The sequence below is a fragment of the Moschus berezovskii genome, chromosome X, assembly GCF_049115385.1.
Source record: "Moschus berezovskii isolate FMDL1 chromosome X, NW_MosBer_1.0, whole genome shotgun sequence".
Classification (NCBI taxonomy): Eukaryota; Metazoa; Chordata; class Mammalia; order Artiodactyla; family Moschidae; genus Moschus; species Moschus berezovskii.
This window is the reverse complement of record NC_142488.1, coordinates 125411237-125437740: the sequence shown is the minus strand read 5'-3', so window position 1 is coordinate 125437740 and position 26504 is coordinate 125411237. Positions and strand designations below refer to the sequence as shown.

The window sequence follows — 26504 nt, the reverse complement described above, 5'->3', positions numbered from 1 at the left end:
GTCACTCTGATTCAAAAGTTATTTCTGTCTTTTGTTTCCACGAGCTTTATGATTTTAATAGCACCTATTTGACTCTACCCAATGATGATTTTAAAACTTGTCCCAAAGTACCCTCCTCAACATTTTAATTCTTTGCCTTCATGATCTTAAGTCACAACTTTCCTGAGCTTTAGTTTCATCAACAAATTGGGGACAATGATGTTCAAAGCACTAGATAGTTGTCAGGTTCAAATGAGATAAATATATGTGAAAGCAGGAGCTTATCTGGAAAACTGTCCCGATTTTTTTAAATTGGAGGATAGTTGCTTTACAATGTTGTGTTGGCTTCTGCCATTCAACATCGTGACTCAGCCATATGTATACATATATCCCCTCCCTCCTGATCCTCCATCCAGCCCACGTCAGACTACCCCTCTAGGTTGTCACAGAGCGCCAGGCTAAGCCCCCTGTGTTATACAGCAGCTTCCCACTAGCTATCTGTTTTACATATGATTATATATCTCAATGCTACTCTCTCAATTTGTCCCATTCTCTCCTTTCCCCATTGGGTCCACAAGTCCTTTCTCTATGTCTCCATCTGTATTCCTGCCCTGCAAATAGGCTCATTGTATGTACTATTTTTCTAGATTGCTGGTACATATATATAATGGAATACTATTCAATCATCAAAAGGAATGCATTTGAGTCAGTTCTAGTGAGGTGGATGAATCTAGACCCTGTTATACAGAGTGAAGTAAGTCAGAAAAGCAAATACTGTATATTAATGCATATATATGGAATCTAGAAAAACTGTCCGTTTTGAATCTGAATGAGAAATCTTATATCCTTGGATCTTGACTTCAAGCCGTTATGTCCTGAAGGATAAATCTTCTCCCTGGATAAGAAAATGAAAAGGGCAGAAAAGTTGGTGACATAAAGGCGGCCTGACTGTGACAGAGTGCCCTGCTGATATTGGTCATCAGGCATTTGCCCTATTCCAGCCTCTCCTCTCTCTGTTGTTCATTTAGTTAAAAATGTTGGCCTTGCTGGATGAGGGATGCTACTCCTTCAGTGGAAAAAAAAGGGGGAGGGCCCTGAAGTCACGAGAGCCTTTCTTTAAAAAACAACAACGGGCTTTTGGACTTGAAGGACAGCATCTGGTATGACCTCTATGGGGTATTTAGAGCCCAACTAAAGACTGATAATTGATGGCAATAAACAATAAAAATATCTTCTGTATGTTATGACACAGGTATATAAATCTGTCAATTATTACAATTTTTAAAAATCCAGTTCATAATATATTTGGATATACAGAACTGTCCAACTCGAAGAAAACATTGTGGCTTTTAAAAAAGGTGAGATTAAAACAACTATTCAGTTCAACAATTTAAAAATATTGAGTAAAGCAGTGAATTAAAAGTGATTGGCAAAAGCCTTTGTTTTATCTAAAACACAGTGATAATTGTGTTGGATTTTCTTAACTCATTATTTCAGAATTTAATTATAATGCATAATACTGTCTGGAATCTCCTATACATGGACAATTCCCAGCCAACAGATTTGCAGCTGGGCCACTTTCTACATATGGGATGTCATTATTCTTTTTTACCCATTATTCTGAATTTCTAATTTATTTATAAGTTATTCAATTGATTAAATATTACATTTTAGGATATAGCTCAGTTTTTTCCCACATATGCCAGAATGCTGACTAAGAACACAGGTGGACATTTAACTTGCTTAAACGTGTACTGCAATACACATTATCATTTTGATAAAAAGTAATGACTTTTTATCAAAAGTTTAAAAAAACGTTATGAAAAAGATTTACAAGTTAGCAAATAACAAGCAGAGATACACCAAATAATTCAAGAAACCAACCTCAGTAATACAGATGTCTATTTTATTAAAAAAGTTACAAACATGTGGACTGCAGGGTCGTCTTACAAAATGACAAGAATGAAATCTATTGGAAAAATTTTACTTTTACAAATATTTATAGGTCATTGTTCAATGTTTGTACTTGTTATTCGAGATTTTTTCTTTCATTGATAAAGTTACAGTACATTAGATCCATGATAATAGGTTACATGATTTTATTTGCAGAGCCCTACTGCAGTGATTTGAACAACTCCTAAACAGATGCCATAGTAAAGACGAGACATATATTGCATTTAATTTATTATCCTAATAAGCAACTTGACATGCAATCTATTGAGGAAGCTAAAATAACTTTTGGTCCCTTTTCTTAAAATGTGCTGGAGAAATCACCTTTAAATCACTTTCCCCTGATTCCTGTGATCCTAAGTGAATTCAAGTTAAATTTGCTGCTGAGGTCAGTGACAGAGCAAGAGAGCGAGAGAACAAGAACTATCCATAGGAAAGAAACACTGTATTTTTTAAAAAAAATCCATCTGCAGAAAATTTAAATCATGAATTATTTGATTCCTTTAGAATTTCACAAAAGCTAATAAAAATGAACCACAATCACTTAACGTACTTTGAACTGAGCTTTTGGTTTTAAGTTTGGTATTAAAGTGCAAACTTAAATTAGGTATTCATTTCAAGCAGTTTATAAATAAGAAACTAAGTTTCAAATTGCCTCCACCCTTACAATCTCACCATAAAATTCAAAATCTAAGATCAAGAGTCCACTTTGAGGGAATTTGATCAGGAATCAAATGCAACACGATTTTAAAAAAGGAAAACAAAGTTTAATTAATTTCTACACAATAATTAATGGTCATAAATCACATGAATGTAGATATCACTTTATCTGAACATCACACACAATATAAATTTAAAATTGCCACACCCTTCCAAAAACCATCACTGCATATATTAGAGCTTTCCTTGACAAAGTTATTGAGCTATTATTATAGATCAAAAGTCTGGTTTTGGTTTTTTGTTTTATTTAGAAGCATGTTCAAATGACTAAAGCTGGGCTCCTAAAATCGAGAACTTTGGTGCAGTAGGTGAGCTGCAGTTACTAACTTCTGCAAATTAAAAGCACACAACTAAAACCAAGTAAAAACCCAAGGACAAAATACTGTCAAACTTACAAAATTTTAAAATCATTGCTAGAAAAGCGCTCATTGTCATGATGTTAGAACTGAATCACAAGATTACTCTTTATAAGTTTACTTTCTGTTTCTATACCTGTGTTACTGTTAAATGTTCAAGTATTCAGACAAAATGTGCTGATTAGGTAAACAACATGGAAGGCAATGGCTATTAGAAGCACATTTGCAAAAAGAAGAAACAAAAACAAAGGAAAAAACCGCCCAAAGACTTGGCGCTATCCTCCCTCCTGTTACACAGATTTTTGTCTCTACTACAAACATGCTTCTCGAGAAATAACTAAAAAGCAATTGTGATAGTGCAAGAAAACTTTAACAAATATTGCTTTAAACTATTATTCAGAAAGACAAATATTAAGAACTACAAAGTGTATATGATTTTATTTGAATTTCATTTTACATGTGCAGAAGTCTACTAGATGTCACTTACAAGCCTGACAGGCGAAGCTGAGCTATCTCTGTTTAGGTATACAATTAATTTACCATGGATACAATATCCCTTTTCAAAGGCATTGCTAAGTAGGTCATAACTAAATTTAGAACTTCACAGAAAGGAAAATGTTACTGCTGCAATTTGATGCTGTAAATGAGATTAACACATGTGAAAACCTAATGGAATCAAATGCTTAACTCTTTAACTAAATGCGCTACAGTCAATTTCAAATATCAACCGTAAGTTTCAGAACATGTTAACACAAAAACATATCACAAACTGCACTTGAAGAAAAGGGATAGTCCATCCACACGGTTAAAATGTGATCTTTAGTTTCTTTTTACAACACTGCCACACGTAAACAAAGTCTGAAAGTATTAACCAATCACTTAAAAGAGAAAGATTTTACAAATAGAATGAAGCACTGGTGCGAGGTAATATACAGAAGTAACCATTTGTTTAAGGCTCAATTTTTTTCTCCATTATAACTTTCTTTTAAAAGGCATTGAGTAGGTAATACTGAGTTTGAGTATTTAATAAATACAAGTTGAGAAACTGATTAAAGAAATCAATTAAAATATTAAAAATTAATTCTTGCATATTAGCCATCATTAAGAACTTAGAAAGCTACAAAAGGACTGATTGATAAAGAACAGATTTTAAACATATGGTAAACGTGCTAAGCATTCCTGTTTAAGGTCAATGGATCTTGAAGGCCAAAGACCTTATGCACTTAATTAGATGTATGGCAACATGCTGTAATAGAGACAGGTTTACCAAGGCTCAGTTCTGCAACCCAGGTTGTAAAGTTCTCCAAAGCAGCATCTGTGCAAATTTCCTCTGAGTTTTATCTGCAATTAAGATAAAAATATCATAAAAACGCAGAAATATAGATTACAGTTTAAAATGAGAACACTGACAACAGATCTCTATACACATGCAAGTGGTACCAAAATCATAAAGTGAAATTTCACTGTGTTCCTCATAAATTTAAGTAAAAATAATCTTCTGTAGTTCAAGAGTCAGCAAATTATAGCAACACTATAATGATGCATTGGATAAAATACATACTTCATTGTATAAACTATACAATATTTAAATTCTTTACATGTTTAAAAGATCTTAATAGTATAAAAGTGGCAAATGTTACTTCTACTTTGATCGCTTCATATTTTTAATGGGAAATAGTATTAAATGTATAGTGATTATGAAATAACTTGATAATATGCAAAACTTCAAAAAAATTTTTGCATTAAAAGAAGCTATTAATCAGGACATTGGTCATTTAAGCTTAGGAAAGTCCAGTTTCCTCATCATGAAAATAAGGATAAAATTCTTTCCTGACAGGGTTGTGGTAATAAATATCACATAAGGCACTATGTGAAAGCACTTTATATGTCAAACATCAGGTAATTTTTTCATTTCTCAGCTTTGTTTAAATTTCTAGAGGACCAGGATTATGTCTTTGATATCCAAATTAAAGACCTTTATATTTTTATTTTTAGACCCATTTGAATTTTTATACCTATTTGAACATTATTTCATTCTATATGTAATTCATTGTGAGGATTTTTCAGTAATTCAAGCTGGACTTCCCTCAATTAATATGAATTACTAAGCTGACTATAAATTTTAATCTACACTTTTCAAAATAGCAATTATAAAGTGTTGGGGATTTTCGAATATGAATATATCTCAAATAGGGAAGACTTAGATGATTTAATAATTCAGGTATTCTCTGAAATCAAATTGAGGAAGTAGTAATTATTTCTAGCCAAAATAAACACTAAGACTACAAATCAGCTTATTAACCATAATCTACATTAAATAAAAGGTGATATATGTGATATTTCTCACTCTCTAAAAACCTAGTTAACATTTGGTCTATCCACATTCCATAGGATGAGAATACTCCAGTGAAATCAAGAGACACAAATAAATCCCAGGTCAGATTCAACAATATTAATATAAGGCATACTATTAAAGTATTAATACCTACTACTTTTCAAGAAAGTACTCCATTTTAATGCTCTGCAGTAATAAATCCTGAGGCAAAAGCATGCATTAAGCGAAAAACGACAGTCCTTCTAAGACTAGAAGTACACAGAATGCAAATGTTACTGCTCCATACTGTGAACACAAAATTTCCAGTGTACTAAAACTCTCATTCATTTAAAAAACATTCCAGAAGCTTTGAAGGCACCTGGTCAAAGTCATACTTTTTAACTCTCAGGATATCACATCTAGACACACTGCAGAAGTATAACTTGCTGCTTGTGAGATAGAACACAAGTGATCCTTGTCCTCACTCTCAACTTTCCAGCCAGATACCCAACAAATCTGAACTCTGGAAGCTTCTGCTCAAATTCTTGCTTAACTGGTTTCACTTTTCCACTTTTTTCTAATTAGATTTTGTTATGAAAGAGAGAGAGGAAAGAAAAAAAAAGAAATCCCAAACAGTCCAAACCTTTTGCTCAGCAAATTATGAAATAGGGTCTCCCAAGTGGTGTAAATTGGTACACGAGAATACCAAACATAGAACTGAAAGAACAAAGATCATTATTTATGTCAGCATGAAGAAAAAGGGAGACTCTTGATTCAAGACCAACACATCATTTCACGTGGCAGCAGAATGCCTGGGATATTAACAAAGGCTCCTGAAAGGCTTAGCAGTTTATGAATGTCTTTTTAGCTTAGCTGGATTTAGCATTTCTAAATACAGTGGTATTTACTACCATTCTTTTTAGCAAAAATAAATGTGCAATCATAATCAATTTTATTTTTTTCCAGTTATATATATATGATATTCTGGGGACTTAACCAAAAGAACTTTTTAAAAACTAAATTTTGCTTCACATTTTTTACTTGGTATGTTCATATCCAATTTAAATATTAGTTATATTAACAAAGCACTAGGCTAGAATTCTGTTGAAAGTTAATATTTCTGTCAAATATCTTGTTTGTGTCTCCACTGTTAACTTGCGTTAACACTGATGAAGCTTGTTGGAGGGTGAAGTGAGAGAACTAGGGTCAAACTCAGAGAGCAGAAGCTGAACCTATGGCATAGAATCTGCAAATGGTAGGGGACCTGTGCTTCAAGGAGAACATGCACCCTAAAAGTGTACAGTAAACCCAGGGTAGAAAGAAAAAACTATTTTTCTTACATCCTAGACCTAAAATCTCTAAGTTCAAATTAATATGATGAATTCAATTCTGAGATTTCAAATAATATGACCATGCCCACTGATAATAAGCAGCAGTGTGAGCCCAGTGATCTGATCCCAGGTGCTAACTTTGAATTAAACAGGTAGGAGACTGTTCCCTTCAACCCTAAATTGCTTTTTCTGAATCTGATATTCCTAAGACTGTGGCTAATCAAAGGAATTTGGGAGTATGTTTTTAGTAGGATAAATTTTTCCAACAGCTGACAGGATTTAAGTTCTTCTTGGTGATAGTATCTTCTGGATTTTAGAATTCTACTGTGAAGTAATCCCACAAGGAGAATCTTTCCTGAAGTATGGCTAGAATACTTCCTAAGTGGCAATTCTCCAACTCCATGATGCAATTTTTGTTAATTCTACTGATGGTTCATTCTAAGCTAGAGGTAAAAGAGTAAAAGTGAATGGCTCGAATGCATTTCATTCTGCAATAAAAGCCTAATCTTGAGGCTAAAAGGAAACGATTAAAGTAGGAACAGACATACAGTCATTCTAGTCACCAGACACCTCCACATCTAGAACAGGTCTAACTAGGCACCTATCCACTCTGAACACTCCCAAAGCATGAGCCCTGCAGGGGTCAGTGAAGGTCTGGGAGAAGTAGAGGGCAGAAAGGATGAGGCAACTCTCTTCTCTCCTTTACCCCAGGTCCATTGCAGGTCTATAGGGTACACACTGCCCCAAGGCGTGCTTCCTCCTCCGTTCAGGGCTGCTGTGTCACAGGCTCCATTTTGGCTCATTATGTGAGCTGGATGACAAACAAGCATTTAAATAAGCTTAGGTATTTTCTCTAAAGTGTGGCGGGGGTGTGGGAAGGAAGTATCTATCTAAAACTCTAACTTCAGAAACAGAATTCCACCCTGGTGTTTTACTGATATGATTAATATTTAACTTGGACATGAAAATGCCAGCATTTTAAGTATACAATGTGATTTAATTTTCATGATGTCCCCCTCACATCTGCTAAATCCCCAGCACGTCATATCTAATTAAAAGGTGGAAAAAAGATTTGAAACAATTCTGATTCCACACACTTATTTATTTTAAACAACTGGAAATGTTAATTGATTTCACTGTGTTTAGAAATAGTAAGGCCAGCTAGACTAAAATGACATTCATAGATGGTTCAGCCTTTGTTAACATCCCGGGCATTCTGCTGCCACGTGAAATGATGTGCTAGTCTTGAATCAAGAATCTCCCTTTTTCTTCTGGCTGACATATATAATGAACTGAGGCTGACATAAATAATGATCTTTGTTCTTTCAGTTTGATTCCTGGTGTTTGGTACTCTTATGCACCACTTACTCTCGTTGGGAGAAACTGTTCATAATACACAGAGAAAAATACAATAAAATCCTGCAGGAGACCCTCTAACTGTAGTAAAGAACACCTTTTTATATTCCTGTTTTTTTTTTTAAAGAAAAACAGTAACTTCTGTCAATACTGGGCTGAGATATAGGGATCCTTGAAAAAATAATCTTAAAAACAACCCTACATGCCCAAAGAGTTTTACCAAAAGCTCACATTTTAGGAATAACTTTACTTCCCACTTTTCAGGGAATTAACAGAATATTTTTAGGATATTTTTTTGCTTCTTTTTGGCATTCCTTCTGTTTTGAAACCACCTCTACCCTTCCCCCATTTACTCAAATCCTACCCATTCTTCAAGGCCTAACTCAAATGCTACTGCTCCCCAGTTCCTCTAAATCAGTGCTTCTTAGCCAGGGGCAATTTTGCCCTTCAGGAGATACTTGGCGATGTCTGGAAATATTTCTGTTCATCACAACAGAGGGATGGAGGAAATACTCCTGGCATCTGATAGGTAGAGGCCAAGGATGCTGCTAAACATTCTGCAATGCACAGAATGCAATGCTTCCTACAACAAAGAGCCCTGAATGTTGAGAAACCTGTTCTAACTTTGGTCTCTTCTTTCCCTGAACCCCCACAGCACTGTGATTTACTTCTGTTATAGTATTATGAGATTGTTAAGAAAACATTAATCATTCTCAACAGCAGTATATCACAACAGCCAAATGTCAACTCTTTACATTAATAGAAAGGAGCTATGATATAGTTAACAAAATCAAGATAAGGCTGCAACACTGTATCACAGTAATGAAGTCCTTCAAAGCACTCGATGGCAGGCTCCTCAGGTCAGTAAGGAAACCAGCCACGAAAGTAGCACGTAAGGAATCTGGCACTGCTTCCAAACTTACACTAAGATTACTGCCAATGGGAGGGTGAAAGGTAAGGAAACCATCCTGGGAGACATGCAGATAAACAGGTGTTGGGCAAGAGACTGGTGACTCCAATTGAAGGGTGATAAGAAATAAATGTGAGGTATTACCAGAAGTAATTCTTAGAGCATTAATAAACTTTCCCTTTCAATTAAAGAGAAAACTATTTGCAACAATCAAAGTCCTTCTGACTTATCTGAGTCTTACTATCTCTAATGTGGACAAGGTTCTCTTCTAAATATTAAGGACAAACATTTCTCAAATCACCTTTACTTGTCAAAGTTTTATCTTCAATCTAGATCTGGGACTGATGGCCCTCAGAGCTCTGTGACTCAAGCTACAGGACTCAGAATCCAACACCTATTTTTTAAAAATAGTAAGCAAGAACCACCACAAACTTTATGGACCTCTGATTACAGATACCTAACCACATCAGTTCAATCATATTTGATAGCAAAAAACTCCACTGCATATAGTGTGTTTTGTTCTAGAAGATCTTGGTCAGGGGATACCGTATAACATTTTCAGAAATCCAGCTGATTAGATATTTTACTTCAAGGCTCACACCTTTAATTGTGTATTCTGCTTATAAAAAACAAACAAAAACTACCCAGGCAACTTAACCCAATATTATAAAAGAAGCAATTATTGATACTATTATTTCCTGATTTTAGTACTTTAGTTAACATAGCTTGCTTGAAAATTAATCATTCCTATTTAATCATTCCTGTAGGTAATCAAACAGATTAAAAGTAATTTGGATCACAAAAGCTGCAAAATGAAATAAACTCAGAAATAACTCAGAATAAGAAAGCTTTAAAAATAGCTTTATACATCATTCATTTGCCAACTTGACTAAGACGGTGGCCCTCCACATGTATGAAATCCATTTTATTGTTTCCTTCCAATATCTGTCTGCAATAATTATGGGGGGAAAATTGGGAATGTTTTGCAGCAGCTGGTTAATTTTGTATAAAGATGATAAAACTAAAATGCATACAACATGTTATCTGCCTGGTTAAAAATGTCAGGGAAGTAGAGCATAATGGTAAAGATGCAACACCACACACAACTTGTTCGAACTTGAAGCTGGCTTGAGATTTAAGAAGAGACACTGTGGAAACAAGAACACTGGACTCCATCACCTACATACTGCATCAAAAAACTATATTGCAAGTATGATGCTATCAACAAAACATACACTGGGCTACAGTCTGCAGAGTGATGCTATACGATAACAGATGGAGCTAGGTATAAGACAACAAATGTGTTTTCATCACATTCTGGTATGCTCAAAAGTTGATGAGTAAAAGCATTTTGAATAAAGCACTGTTGTCATCCTTCATTTTCAGAGATGACACTAGCTGACAGGAAATCTTGTCTGAAAAGATAAATTAGGGACCGTTAGTCTTTTCTCCAGGGAGCACATATAAAGCCAGACCTTTGATTAGGAATCATTTGTGCGATCTGAAATGGCTGATGCCATTTGCAACACTGTCTCTTAGACTTGAGGTCAGTCTTGGCTCAAAACAATCAATTCCACTCCTGATATTGTCCGGCTAGTCTGGCATTTTCTTCAGTTTCTCAGTCATCCAGGATATTGGTTGTCTTATTTTATTATCTAGGTATTACTGTCTAAGTGAGACTATCTTCCCAATTACAATCTAGATTAAAAGATCATGATAAAAAATAAAAGATCGTGATATGAATAAAGTTATCTTATTTTAAATGATTGGTAAGTTTGACAGAACCTTACTTTTCAAAAAATGCATTAATTTAAAAAACACCTTTATTAAGTTATTTAGCCCGATGAGAGGTTTGAAGATTTTGCCATTGTTCTTATTAACTCCATTATTTATTAAGCTGAATATAAATGATTCCTGGGCTTTGCAATGTCCATTCTAAACACACTGCAGATGATTTCACCAGTTTCTCATCTGGACCATATTATTCATAATGAGTCAAGGTGCACTGTGGCACTATAGTTTGTTATTATCAGAGGTCACTTAAGTTCCTCCAATGTAACATACATATGAACTTGATTAAATAATTGTTCTGCTAAATCTAGCACTTGGGTGATTAGTAAATTGATGATTTCAATTAAAGCAGCTCTCTAGCTCGTGATAGAAAGCACAGAAAACACAAAACTAATCATCTTCTCAAGTTATTACTAGATGTTCTCCCATGCACTTTGAATGCTAAATCACCCAAACAGGGAAAATTATCCTTTAACTCACCCCACACCAAAGGAATGTTACAGATCAGAAAGAGAACAGTACACTCACTTTAAAAAACGAATCTTGGTATTAGGAGTACAGACAATTTCTTAACTTCATTTTACTGACCTGTCTCTTTTTCAATTATCTATATTGAATGTTGATTATTTTGTGCTAACGGAAACTTATTTTTTTAAATAAAGAAATTTAAGGTAGCATGTGTATTAATATTCAGCTTTTTGTTATACTTGATCAAAAACATAAGGTTCCATCAACAACTAACCTGCTCGGTATGGCCATGATTGAGGTTATCTTTTTATTTTTTACTGGACAACGCAAGTTGTACAACATTGATCTTGCTTCTCGGGTAGGGAAGAATAGTTCATTTGCCTGACGATCTCAGCAAAAAGTTCATCCACCATTGATTTACTTTTTGCTGATGTCTCCATGAAAGGACAGCCCCATTCTTGAGCCAGAGCTCTGCCTTCTGAAGACATAACCTCTCTTTCTGGTTCCAGATCCACTTTATTTCCTACTAGGATCAGTGGGACTTTTTCATATCTCTTCACTCTGACAATCTGATCTCTCATTGGCTTGATATCCTATGTAAACAATCACAAAGAGAAAGAAAAAAATTATGCTGTTTGCATAACCATAAAAGAAATATTGCAATATCCCAAGAAGTCATCCCTCAGTGAGTAGAGAAAGCTGAATCCACAATAAAACCACACACCCAAATGGAGAAAATGTCACTTTCTCCGTTGAAGTAGGAATAGATAATTTCCACAGGCCCTGCTGGATTTGTCAAGAATATAAAATGCAGGTTGAACAATAACTTTAGGACTCATTTAGTCACTTCTTTCCCTCAGTCGACACTGATTTCAAAAGTAAATCCCCAAATATGAATCCAAAAGGGTGTTTGGCCATGTCCTTAAACCTGCCAGCTTGTCATCACTCCTGGTAACACCTGTTACCCCAGCACAGGACTGCACCATCTATGCATTCCCAGCCATTTAGCAAGAGCACTTGAGAGAAAGTGTTTTAGGTGGGAAGAAAAACACGGCTTTGTGCCTAGAAGACCAAACACACTTCAGTGTTTTGTTTTAAATGTAGTGGTATGCCTTGATCCTTAAAATACCCTTCAATATTAGAAATTATTGTACATTAGTGAGCAGCTCCTGGGAGGGACAATGCCGGGGAGGGGGGCAGATCTGGGCCGGAAGAAGTCAAATCTTCCTTTGCCTATGTTCGGGTATATTATGTGAATTTTCTCCTTCGTATATATTACTTTTTCTAAGTAATTACAACTAATTACAAAAGATAAGAGCCTTAGCAATTCTCTAGGAAGGTCAATTTTCGAGGGGTAGTATCAATTTAAGACAATGTAATAATTGTATAGTTACTGTAATTTACTAATACATTGCACTTCTTGAAATTTTTTCTAACTAACTTGAAAAGTTTGACTTAAATATAACACATGTGCTTAATCTGAACAGTTGCGGCACACAGTATTTACATGCAGGGTGAAGGAAAAAGAAGGGACTGAAAATTTACAAAAACATACAGTTGATAGTTGCAACAATTTTGTTGGATCACGTATCAATTCAGTCTTCTTGGTTAAGCTTCTTTCCCCTGTGTCCTTACAGAAACAAGTTCAGTTGAGAATCCAAATTGATGGCATTTGGGCTTAAAAGAGTTTAAGTCTCTATTGAAATAATGGCAGTTTTTCACTCCCTATGTATGTGTATAAAAGAAGTAGCTATAATGGATATCTTATGAAAAACCCTTCAAAAGACTGCCAGCCTGAAGAGAGTCAGCTAATAGAATGACAAATGTCCCAAGAATCCTGTAGAAAGAAAACGCCTGTCAAATAGCACCTTTAGCACATTGGTACTTTCTGGAGAAAAATGCTTTTGTAACAGTTGTGCTTTGGAATTTAAATCTGCATAAAATGAACTTTAGTCTGGTCACAGCAACTTTGATTAATTTACCCATTACTTATCCTTAAAAGAACAAAAAAACCCTGAAGTTGCTACATCAGGTCACTGGGAAAGTTCATTTCAAGATAAAATACTAAGAAAAGTGAAATTAGCACAATGGCTTGGCTAAAACACTTAGTCTCTTAAGTAAGCAACATTAAGTGCATACCTTTAAATGCAGAAAAAATATCCATTTCCTAAATCAATGAAGGTCAATATAATGGGTCAATACGAGGTTATTTATTTTCAAGGAATAAATAGCAACATTTATTGCATCTCTTAAAATAATGTTAAACCTCCAGTCTGTCTCCCAGTGAAGGACACGACAGATTTTTCCAGAGAAACTGGACCACCACCTAGCCGGGGGGTTAAAAATCTGCACTTGTTCAGTGTTCCCAGATCCACATATTTTCTATAAATATAGTCAATGTTATCAGAATCAATTTAGCTGAACTGAAAAAAAAAAGTCATTCTAGATTTTTGTTTGTTATTAATTTTAGATACTAGTCTTTTCAATTACTAACTTCCCTTCACATGATCCAAGTAAGTAGAATGCCTAGAAGGCAGGTCTTGAGTTCATCATCTTGCAGCCCTAAGATTTAGAAATCTGGTTGAGAGACTTGGGTGAGAACAGAAAGGGGGAGGGCGAAGCAGACGCAGAGGAATTTATCTGTGGAACAGAAAATCATCTCCAAATAATTTTCCTTACAAAGTGCTCTACTTGCCCGAGATTATCTTTTAAATGTTGTTTGCTTGAGTACCTTAACGAAGGCTTGTGGACTTTAACAAGCAACTTCAGAAGGCTACAGTCCAGGCTAAACATACACAAGCTGACATTTCTTTTTTCACTTCTCTTTCACTTAAAAATAACTTTAAGACATTTGTTGACGGTTGCGACTTTAGTCCTCTCTACAGAAACAACTGGATACTTTTCCGTGCCAGGAGTAACCTCAAAAATGCGCCATGTCTAACTTTCAAAAGCAAAACAGTCATTTATGCACGGTGCAAGCAAACCAGAAGTAAATGTAGGATTACCACACCCCCCTTCTTACAAATCATAGGACTTGGTTTGGTTACCTGAAAAGACTGCTGATTAACCAGACTGTAAACCAGGATGAAACCTTGGCCGTTTTTGATGTAGAGATCTCTCATGGAAGCAAACTGCTCAGTTCCTGCGGTGTCCAGAATTTCCAGCACGGAGGGGGAAGAGTCCACTTCGATCTCTTTGCGGTAGAAATCTTCAATGGTGGGGTCATATTTCTCAATGAAAGTCCCAGTGACAAACTGCACAGTCAGGGCGGACTTGCCAACCCCTCCGCTCCCTAACACCACTACCTTGTATTCCCTCATTGAGTCTCACCTTCACCAACTCCTACCAAAGGGAGGGAAAAATAACACCCCGCTCGCTGCGGCGCGGCTCGGAGAGGCGGAAGGTGGGCGGAAATCTGCGAACCCGGGAGGAGAGTGCGGAGGAGCCGAGGGCCCGACGGGGGAAGAAGAGGAAGTTAAAGGAGGGGGAGGGGAAAGAGCGAAGTGTCGGGGTGGGTGGGGATGGGATGGTAATGCCCTTCCTATAGGAACTGAAGCCCAGGCAGGGGGCGTGGGGAAGGGCGAGCCCTGAGCAGCCCGGAGGAGGGCGGGGGGAGGCGAGACGCGCCCCCCGAAGGGAAGGGAAGTCGGGGGGACGCCGCAGGGCCGACGGGGGCCCCCGCGGGCAGACAGGCGTCCAAGGAGCCCGCGGCCGGGGGCTGCCCCGCACCCCTCCTTCGCCCTTCACACAAAGGGGCCCAGGGACCCCGCTTCCTGCTCGCGCCGCCGAGCCGGCCCGGGCCTGTGGGCTCCGCTCCAGTCGCGGTCTCCCGGGCGGGTCTCTGGGCCGCGGCTCCCGCGGGTGTCGTCCGGCCTGTGAAGCGGGGGAGAGGGCGCGCGTTAGCAGCCTGACCCCCGCCCCAGCCCGGCAGCCCGGCCGGCCGCCACCGCCGCCGCTTACCCTGCCGTCCGCACCCGCCCGGCCGCCCGGGGAACTCTGTCACGCCAAGGCCATGGCGAGAGGCCGCTTCCTCGGTCTCACCGCCTCCCCTGCGCTGCCGCTCGCAGAGGGCAAAGGGGCGGGGGCCGTCCGGCGGCGGCGGCGGCCGCTGGGACTCCGGGCGAACCCACCTCTTTTTTTTCTCACCCCCCACCCCACCCCCCCAGCACACACCCGGAAGGGTTTCCCTGACACACTGGCTGAGGTGCCCCAGTTCCCCGAGACTGGACGGGATCACTTCCGGTGGGGAAAGTCCCACCTCTCCCGGGCGAGCCGGGTGGCGCTGGGGCCGCGCCCTGCTGGGCGAGACGGCGGGGACGGTTTCGGGTCGGGGCTGCGGCCTTGGCAAAGGGCCTCTCTCGGGGCCTCCGGAGTCTCCTTTTTCCGCTCGGCCGCCCGCAGCTGCTGTTTCTGCTGCTGATGCTGCGGACAGTCCCACTCCGACCTCGCGGAAGCCCCTCCGCGTCTCAGCGGCCCCCAGCCCGGCCTGAAGCCTCGGTCGGCTCGTGGCGGATCTCACGACCCGGAGCACAAGCCAAACATCCCCGGACTAGAAGCGGCAGGGAAAATAAAACAGCCAAGAAAGTGGATTCTCTTTGCTGGTCTTCCGTCCACTTGGTATTTTTGGAAGGAACGCGTGCAAACTAGCCTTCGACTTCACTAATGGTTCTGATTTCCTCTGTGGTGTGTTTTCTTTAGCCGTGCTGACAAATAATTGCACACACACACACACACACACACGGTACTTTATCACCTAGCAAATCTGCCTTGTCTCCACCAGCAAATGCCAGAGTCACTCCTTTCTTTTTTATCCCCAGGCTCAAAAAACAACAGGATTAGAAGTAGACTTTAAGGTACTCTAACTCAGTTTTGCCTCTTTTTTTGATTCCAACCGCTACGCAGCAGGGAAGCGTGGATTTTCAATTGTTTAGGCCAGCAGACTAACTCTTCGTTATCTTGTAAGGCACAGCAATTTGCATGACTGGCTCTCCCAAGTTAAAGTTTGTTTTAATGACCATCCTTCATAATCTTTGAAATTCAAATCAAAGGACTCTAAGGTTAAATACACTAAGTTTCCATTTTTAGATAAAATTGTTAGTTCTTTATCTTTCCCTCTGCTTTCTATTTGTAAACTTCGTGTCACATCCACAGAGCCCCGGGGTCAGAGCCTAGGTTATATTTTAGGCACGGCACTCCCTTTTTGACTCGGGCATGCACCCAGAAACCTGAAAGAGTAACTAGCCAGTGGAGTTAAAAATGACCTCAAATCCCCCTTGCAAGCCCTAATGGCCCAACTGTATAAAAAGAGATTACCAAGCCCCAATTGTTAGATATTAGAAAACAAGCAGATTAGTGTGAAGTCCTGATGTGTCTCTCCCTGAGTACTCCCCAATGTCACTTACAGTATCCAAAGGACAGTTCAGTTCAGTTTCTTCTCAGCCCAGCGCTGGTGTAATCTGTCCCGCGAAGTCTCCAGCTCTGGCTCCAGCTGGCCCGAGTCCCGCCTGATATCTGAGGCACTGCCCTCTGCTGGAAGAGGTTTGGTCTATGAATTATGAGTTTCCTCATAAGTCACTGCTTCTTTCACACGTGCTGTTGCCTGATTTGGAGCTCTGCTGCCCATCCATATCTGTTTCCAGACAGTCTGGGGTTGGGGGTGGGGGACCCACAGCCCTGCCCCAGCCCTGCTTGTGACAGGGGAATTCCTTTTCTGATCTCACAATCAGGGCTGAGTAATTGCCTCAAGTCTCTGCTGTTACTAAACTGTCAAAACAGGGTGCCCCTCTTGCTAAGGTGGCTTCACCTGTTGACAACTCTAAAATCTCTGAACTTGTTGGCTACAGTATTTTGTAGAGAATTGTTTGTTTCTCTACTTAATGAAACATACCCTCCCTTCAGGGCAGAGTCTGTTTGGGTCACTGTCATCGACTACAGAGTTGACAAATGTCACACAGCCTGAAGATCCTTCTAAACTTTCTTAGGAAGGGTATTCGTTACAGTGTTTAGGAAAGTAAACAATTGGAAGTAACTTAAATATCCTTCAATGCTGCTGCTGCTGCTGCTGCTGCTAAGTCGCTTCAGTCGTGTCCGACTCTGTGCGACCCCATAGACGGCAGCCGACCAGGCTCCGCCGTCCCTGGGATTCTCCAGGCAAGAACACTGGAGTGGGTTGCCATTTCCTTCTCCAATGTGTGAAAGTGAAAACTGAAAGTGAAGTTGCTCAGTCGTGTCCAACTAGTAGCGACCCCATGGACTGCAGCCTACCAGGCTCCTCTGTCCATGGGATTTTCTAGGCAAGAGTACTGGAGTGGCTTGCCATTGCCTTCTCCCAATATCCTTCAATAGATAATTTAAAAAATAATGTGTGTAAACACTCAAAAAATAGGATATTGTGAAGCTATTAAAAAGAGAAAAGTATATTTGTAAATGCTGATATGAAAAGATGGCCAAGATATATTGTAAGGATGAAGAAAAAGCAAGATACTGAACAAATACATGTGTGCTCAGTCGCTTCTGTTGTGTCTGACCCTTTTCGACCCTATGGACTTGTAGCCCACCAGGCTCCTCTGTCCATGGGATTCTATAGGCAAGAATACTGGAGTGGGTTGTCATGCCCTCCTCTAGGGGATCTTCCCAACCCAGGGATTGAACGTGCGTCTCCTTCACTTTCTGCATTGCAGGCAGATTCTTTACCACTGAGCCACCAGGGACAAATATGTAGTTGCCCCCATTTGTGTAAAATATGTGGGAGTGGTGCAACATATAGTTATATAGCCATTAAAACCTGAAAGTCATTAGTGAAGGATATTGTGAAAGGATTTTCATTTCCGTGTGTCATTTTAATTTTAAAACAGTAATCAGGTATTCTTGGGGGAAAAAAGGAATAAATATAATTTCATATTTTAAAGGAGAAAAAAGTTTGTTGATCATCCTTTCCTCAAAAGCAAACCAAAGCCAATATCCTAACTGTCTAGGGGTCAGTGGACAGGCCCGCCCCATTTAAACTCCCTCCTCCTGCTCTTCCTGTCCTCTCCAAACATCTCTATACTTAGAAAAGTATTTTCACATACATTATCTCATTAGACTCCAGTTGTTCACCAGTTTACTTTTACTAGGCAGTGAGACTATAAAGACCAGGGACAAGAGCACAGCCTGGCAGTTGAGAGCCAAGGGCTCCAAATTGAGGGGGCCGAGCATTTAAAATAGCAGTTCCCCCACTTCCTAGCTGTGGGACCTCAAGCAAGTGATTTCACCTGAGCCTCAAATGCCTTACCTCAAAAACGGACCTAATCATTAAATGTGAGACTATAATGAATTATTACATGCAAAATGCTTAGCACAGTCCCTTGCTCATTATGAAACTTCAATAAATGCTAGCTATTAGGTTTTTTTTCAAGATTTAATAAAATGTTTTTCTTAAAAAAAAAGTGAACATGGAGAAAACAAAACTTTACAAGTCCAAGTATCTCCAAATGGCACAAAAATAGTAATTCAGTTACTCTTTCCAAAGGTATTTATTGTTAAAGGCTTTTTCCGTTTCCTTTTGGGGCAAAATGTTTATATGCTAGTATAGCTATCAATCCATCTTCTATGTGTGTCCTTTTACTACTAAAGTAATCTTACTACACACACCATTCTGCACCTTGCTTTTTCCACTTACCATATCTTGGTGATTTTTCAATTTCAGAACCTATGGACCCACTTCAGTTTTTTTAAATGGCTGAACCATGAATTAGTTAACCAGTTTCCTATTAAACAATGCTGGTTGCTTCCAGTTCTTTGCACTGAACATCTTGCATGTGTTCTTGCCAGTTTAATGTTTAGGGTGAATTTCCAGTAGCTCGGTAATGGAAACAAAGTGTACTTGCCCTAAAATTCTTCTCATAAATATTACCAACTTGTCCTTCAAAGAGATCATAGTAATTCACATTTCCTGTGAATGCAGTGTGACCAACACAGAAACATATCTGTTTCTTTATAACCTTGCCCTTATTAATTGTAGTATTTTATAACTATTGTTACTTGCTTTAGGGTATTTTCCAGACTAACAAATGCAGGCTAGTGTTACAGAAGGAATTTGGGTGTCAAAGTCAGACAGTCCTAACATTGCCCTTTGCCAGCCAGATCTTGATTCCCTTATTTGTAAAGCTGGACATAATAGCAGTATCTAACTCATAGGGCTCCTCTGAAGAATAAATGAGTCAATCCATTAAAAGCTCTTAGCCTTCCAAACACTAACTGCTCAAGAAATGTAACTGCGCAAATAATAACTTTCCACTCCCAAGGCTCAAAGTCGGGAGGAGGGGTCACTTCTCCCAAGAGTGTGCCCTTGAGATTTAGAACTTTTGCTTTAATTCTGTATGAATCTCTACTCAAAGTAACTATTGCTGGGGCAATCATTTTCAAGAACACAGCCGATTTTTACCACAGCCAAGAAATCTTAGAGTATAAACTGTATGCAGTATATGTAAGTTACAGGTACATAATCTCATTTTTATGCAATTAGCTTGGCATAGGTTTAAAGTGCTAAACAGTTTGCTTCAGGCACTAGTTGTTCATTTCTCTTATTCCTCACTTTTAGTTTATACTTCCTTCTGTTGTGATTGCTGGAATCATTAACTCTTCTCGATAATTGAACCCTCTCACTTTCCAGGTCCTGGGGGGTCGGGGTGGGGTGGGGGTGGGGGGAAAGACCAAGCCACGTTCTATCCACCTTGCAGGCTCTTCTCTTTTGCTTGAAGTTGCCTTTGAGTTAAACTGCAGAAGGCTGAGTCGGTAGTGTCTTTGGTCTTTGCCCACAGAAATCTTCAGCAGAGCATTGCCTCTTCTTATTTCAGTGTTTTCGGGAGGCCTCTTGCTATCAGATTGTCCTGGGTTCTTTCCAGCCTCAAAGATTCCAATCTTCTTTTTAAAATCTTGCCTCCAGCTACACCACCTGTTAGCTTTGCATGTCAGTCCCCACCGGGTACACACATTTTATACCTTTGTTATCTTTTCCTCGTTATTAAAAATGCTTTGGTAAAACATTCTGAAAAAAAATTTAAAGGCCATCCCACTAGCCAAAGGAAAAAAATCACCATTATATTTTAATGCCATTCACATATTTTTTTCTCTGAGAGTGAAATAATACTTTTAAAATTAAGAATGGGGTCATATAATTTGGCAAGCTGCTGCTTTTACTTACCGAATCTTCATGTCTGTGTAAAGTATTAACAAGGCTCATGTACCCCTCATAGCCTGAGTATGTCTTTTCCCTCGTACCTTTAGCTTTCCAATTAGTATTTAATTACATTTAACCTTGCCCACCTGGAATCCTTCATCCACCCAATGGGATTTCACCGGAAGGACTGTTCACCACGTAGGCTGCTACCCCAGCCCAGCCACGCAAACACTCCTCTGGAGACACAAAACTCTTGTTTTCCAGATGTGACAGCTCAGAGAGCTAGTTCCTTGGAACTCAGAGACCTACTAAATAGGTATGTACCTAAAACAGATCTGAACTCCTTAATCATTTTCCCTCTCCATTTCTTTTTAACTTCAAAGGTAGCAGTTAGGAAAAAAGCCTTTTCTGATTCATCAAGTACCACATAAATGTAAGGAATTAGTTTTAATAATAACCAGGATCTTTTTATTGTTTATATCTGCATGTTTATTGAAATTTTTAATCTGGTGTTTAACCATACTCTTCATTTCCATGCATCTGAATCACCTGGAGGTGTTGTTACATTACAGATGGCTGGGACTCAGTCCCAGAGTTTCCAACTTCAGGGCAGGGCCAATCATTTGCACATCTAGATTGCTGGATGACGCGGCTGCTGCTGGTCCTAGGAGCACACTTTAAGCGCATTGTTCTAAAAAGTGGTAGAACTTCCCTGATCAAAATTCATTAATCTATTCACTCATTCACTCAACACACATTAGTTGAATTCCTACTCTATGCCAAGCCCTTTGCTAGATAGTGGGAATAAAAAGATGGATAAGACAGAGTCCCCTAAAGAGTTCATGGCCATTTGAGGAACACAGACAATGAAGTCAATATTTATGTTAAAGTGTGGCAAGAGCCATGATAGAGACATGGCCAGGATGCTCTGAAAGACTTCTGTAGGGCATCAGGGGAGGGTTTTGGGAGTCAGTGATTTCCTGTAGGCATCGAGGCCAGACAGGGTAGTAGGGGCCATACCCAGATAAAGAGAAGCCTTATGTAGTAAGCTGAGGGGTTTGATTTTTGCTCTGGAAGTTGTAGGAAGTCATGGAAGGTAGTTTTTCGAAGGTGCAGCAGTACTGCACTGAGCAAAAGTAGGGGATTCAGAATCCAGGCCTAAGTTCTAATATTGGCTGTACTACTTGTATGACCTGGGGCAAGTTACTTAACCTTCGTTGGCTTTCCCTTTCTTCATGTGTAAAGTGGAAAATAGCATTTACCTTATTTAGGTGTTGTGACGATTAAGTAAGAAAAAATTACCTAAATGCCTGGCATGTGTTTAATGAATGATGATTATTATCAGGTTTGAACTTTAGAAAGCTAAAGACATGCCTCCCAGATAATTATTCATTTCAAATGAATACCATTCATTTGAAACTACCAGGCTAGTTCAAATATCAACTAAGTATTATTCATATTTCGGAGAAGGCAATGGCAAGCCACTCCAGTACTCTTGCCTAGAAAATCCCATGGATGGAGGAGCCTGGTGGGCTGCAGTCCGTGGGGTCGCTAAGGGTCGGACACGACTGAGCGACTTCACTTTCCCTTTTCACTTTCACACATTGGAGAAGGAAATGGCAACCCACTCCAGTGTGCTTGCCTGGAGAATCCCAGGGACGGGGGAGCCTGGTGGGCTTCCGTCTATGGGGTCACACAGAGTCGGACACGACTGAAGTGACTTAGCAGCAGCAGCAGCAGCAGCAGCATTATTCATATTTATACATATTATATATTTATATTTAATATGTGTAAAATAAAAGACTTCTCAGCCATAAAAAATGAAGGAAATACTGACATTTGTGGCAACAGGTATAAGCCTAGAGGGCATTATACTAGGTGAAAAAGAAGTCAAATAGAGAAAGACAAATATGGTACAACCTCACCCATATGTAGAATCAAAAAAATAAAAACCTCACAGAAACAGAGTAAATTGGTGATTGCCAGGGGAAGTGTATGGGGGAAATGGGTGAAGGTGGTCAGTGTTCAAACTTTCAGTTATAGTATGAATACGTTCTAGAGTTGGAATGCACAGCCTTGCAACTATAGTTAACAATACTGTATTGTGTACTTGAAAGTTGCTAAGAGTAAATCTTAGATGTTCTCACCACACATGCACACAAACAAGGTAACTAAGTGAGGTGCAGATGCATTAACTGACCTTATTGTGGCCATCATTTCACAATATATACATATATGGATTGTCTCAGTGCACACGTTACCTTTACACAGTGTTCTGTGCTAATTATATCTCAATAAAGCTGGGGATAAAAAGTCATTTCCCCCTCCCTCATTTACTAGTTCATTTTTTTTTGCAAATGATAGTTTACAGTAGTTGCATGCGGGCTAAATTTCACCTGTATAGTATAAACCCTTAATGTGAACTTGAGGATTCTTCAATAGTTGAAAGTATGGTTATGAAAACATTGCAGATTTCAGGCCCATCTGACTCAGTTTCCAAGGGGAGTTTATCCCATATGTTCACAACTTACAGAAAGGGAAATTCAGACTTACTTGGGCCTCCATGTGCTTTCAGGAACTTCCCCAGCAGGTAACCAAAATTGAGACTAGAAAGAAATTGCCTAAACATTGAATTCTTAGTCATTTAAAAGAACTGGTGCCTGAATGCTTTAAAAGGCTGGTACTGTATAAATCCTGTTAATTTTTTTTTAGAAAAAATTTGGAGCGGCTAGTTGAATATGCAGAATTCCAGCACTAGGTGTCAGCAATAGATTAAATTAGAAACTCCCACTTTTTTTTTCTTTTATTTTCAAAGTTTTTATAACAATAAAAAATAAAATACATTTCCTGGATTTTAGAAAAGAAGACAGAATACACTTCCTTGCCGCTGTGACATCAGTGGAAAAGATGCCCCTGAGAGACTAACCATGGCTCCAGAAACTGTAAGTCTTAGTTTGACCTTCAAATTTGAATGGCATGGAACTCAATTTTGTGTCAACTGGAAAGCTGTGGGATTAAAGTGTTGAGGTAAGGGTGAGCCAGTTCCTAAATGTCTAAATAATGAATTACTTCACACACAGAAATCTAATTTTCAAGCTGACCACAGCTCTGGTGCCATTAACTCATTGAATGCTCTTCCCATGTGGACAAGATGAACAAAATTAACATAAAGCTTCGCTTTGAGCCCTGGGAGTTTGTCCCATCCTGTGTCGGGTCTGGTATGTAGAGAGATTTGAGAAACATTTGTGTGACAGTTCTTTCCTAAACTTTGTAATAACCTAAATAATAGTGTGTATATCTCTAATTCTCCTACACTTCCACCAGTGTCATGAAGCAAGTGTGTTTGAAACAAGTCTGACTACATCTTTCTGTTGATTTCAGCAATTCCCTATCAAGATAGACTGCAAATACGTATGTGTAGAATATAAGGTCGTCTATAATCTTGTCCCTGCTTATCTTCTGCATCTATTGAGATGATCATGTAGTCATGTTAATCAATTTGTTGGTGTGGTGCATCACACTGATTGATTTACAGACATTGAAAAATCCTTTCATCCCTGGGATAAATTCCACTTGATCATGAATGTATGATCCTTTTAATGTATTGTTGGATTCAGTTTGCTAGTATTTTGTTGAAGATTTTTGCATCTATGCTCATCTGTGATATTGGCCTGTAATTTTCTTGTATTATGCTGTCTTTGGTTTTGTTATCAGGGTGATGGTGGCCTCACAGAGTGAGTTCAAATGCATTCCTTCCTCTGCAACATTTTAGAATAGTTTCAGAAGGATAGGCATTAACTCTTCTCTAAATGTTTGGTAGAATTCGCCTGTGAAGCCATCTGGTCCTGGACCTTTGTTGGGAGTCTTTAATTTACTGATTTAATTTCACTACTGGTAATTGGTCTGTGCATATTTTCTGTTTCTTCCTGGTTCAGTCTTGGGATATGACACCTTTCTAAAAATTTGTCCATTTCTTCTAGGTTGTCCATTTTACTGGTATATAGTTGCTCTTCCCTGGTTGCCTTTTAAGTACATCCCTCACCTTCACATCCTTTATGTTTTAGTACAACTAAGCTCATCATGGTTTTGGTTTTAGTAAATTTTCACCCAGTCTCAAGGGCCTAAGTACCACCTGTTATTCTTCAGAATCCCAAATTTCCACATGCAGTCCAGACTACTCCCTTCAGCTCTAGATTCTCTTTTACTCTATAGTTATACTTGTCTGTATTCAGACATCTCAGATTTAACATATCCAACAGTGAACTTTGACAACCACCTCTCCTCAAAAAACAAACAAGCAAAAAATAGAAGAAGAAAAACCCATGCTCCTCAGTGATCTTCAGAATCTCAGTAAATGGCAATTTCAGCTTCCAGCTATTCAGGTCAAACTCTTGCAGTGGTCCTTGAGTCATTTGTTTCTCTCCTGCCATATCCAATCCACGTGGAGATGCTAAAGGAATTAACTTCATAATATATCCAAAATTTGCCTACTTCTGTTACAAAATCAAACTTGAGTCCACTCATCCATAGGCAATAAAACCAACTTACTGACACTGGGTTAGAAGATGGGTTAGGTAGAGAATTAAGAAAAACAAGAGACTTCAAGACTTTTACCTGAAGGGGGAGAATCTAATTTGGAGTCACTACCAGGGATAGTCTCAGAATTTACAGTCCCCAAAGACTCCGTTTTTGCTAATCCACAGCATATTTCCCATATTATGGGCTTCCTCCTGCATTTATGGACTTCCCTGGTGGCTCACATGGTAAAGAATCCGCCTGCAATGCAGGAGACCTGGGTTCGATCCCTGGGTTGGGAAGATCCCCTGGAGGAGGGCATGACACCCCACTCCAGTATTCTTGCCTGGAGAATCCAATGAACAGAGGAGCCTGGCAGGCCACAGTCCATGGGGTCACAGAGTTGGACGTGACTGAGCGACTGAGCACGTGGTAGCTCATAGCATGTTTTCATGAGTTAAAAGACAAGATATCGAAGGTTTGTGGCAGTAGATAGTTGTGTTATGTAGAAATGCTATCTTTATGATTTGAAAAGTGACCCCAAACAACTAGCAAACTTGTATGCCAGGCTTCTCTGTCCATGGAATTTTCCAGGCAAGGATACTGGAGCTGGTTGCCATTTCCTCCCCCAGGGGATCTTCCCAACACAGAGACAGAACCCATGCCCCTTACATCTCCTACATTGGCAGGCAAGTTATTTATCACTGGCACCACCTGGGAAGCCCTGATATATTATTAAATATTAATTATCGTGTGACATCCCTTATGTTCTGAATCTAAAAAGAAATGATACAAATGAACTTATTTGTAAAGCAGAAACAGACTCACAGACTTAGAACAAATTTATGGTTGCCAGGGGGAAAGAATGGCAGGGAGGAAAGGATAATTAGGGAGCTTACACGATTGACATGTATACATTGCTGTATTTAAAAATGGATAACCCAACAAGGTCCTACTGTATAGCACAGGGAACTCCACTCAATGTTATGTGGAAGCCTGGAGTTTGGGGGGGAATGGATACGTGTATATGTACGGCTGAGTTCCTTTGCTGTCCACCTGAAACTATTACAACACTGTTAACCAGCTATACTCCAATATAAAATAAAAAATTAAAAAAATACTACAGAGAGAACAAAATAATAAAAGTAAAAAAATTAGGTTCTTCTGGTTGGACTTTTGCCTAATGTAATCATAATATAATCACACCACATAATCACATCGTTTAAACCAACAATTTGATTGAACACAACTTCATATTTTGGGTGTTACTGGCAATTGGACAATGTTTACTTACTACTTCATATGGGCTGAAGGTAAACAAGCTGCGTTATTTGTTTATTTTTATATCTGTTTATATTGATCCAAACAAATATGTCATTAATATCTCCTAACGCTATTATTTGAGTGAAGTAAAATTGGACATGTATTATTATGAATAATGGGGATTTTTGTGAAGTATTTGAGACTGACTGCTAGGTATTATAACAGAGATTCTGCTGATTTTTGCCTGTACATCAAGAAAAGCACATATGCAGTATCATGTTAGGAAATGAGTGGCTGGGGCTTGAACTGGGACCATTATACCAAAGTGTAATGTATTTCCAGCAGTAAATCTGAAGCCAGAGGAGTTACAGAAATAAGGCTGCCAACCCAT

General features: G+C 39.0%; 1 protein-coding gene and 1 pseudogene across 2 annotated transcripts; both read right to left on the bottom strand.

Moving 5' to 3' along the window:
- Positions 1-1864: 1864 nt before the first annotated feature.
- RAP2C (RAP2C, member of RAS oncogene family) lies at positions 1865-14713 on the bottom strand. The gene is made up of 3 exons (XM_055393271.2): positions 14223-14713; positions 11450-11768; positions 1865-4346 (listed from the first exon to the last, which is right to left on the bottom strand). Exons 1-2 carry the CDS (start codon positions 14493-14495, stop codon positions 11490-11492), a joined length of 552 nt encoding a protein of 183 aa, XP_055249246.1. The 5' UTR covers positions 14496-14713; the 3' UTR covers positions 1865-4346; positions 11450-11489.
- Positions 14508-16193, bottom strand: LOC129564034 (uncharacterized; annotated as a pseudogene). The gene is made up of 3 exons (XR_016036978.1): positions 16121-16193; positions 15136-15689; positions 14508-15048 (listed from the first exon to the last, which is right to left on the bottom strand). The product of XR_016036978.1 is annotated as an uncharacterized LOC129564034 (transcript).
- Positions 16194-26504: the final 10311 nt, after the last annotated feature.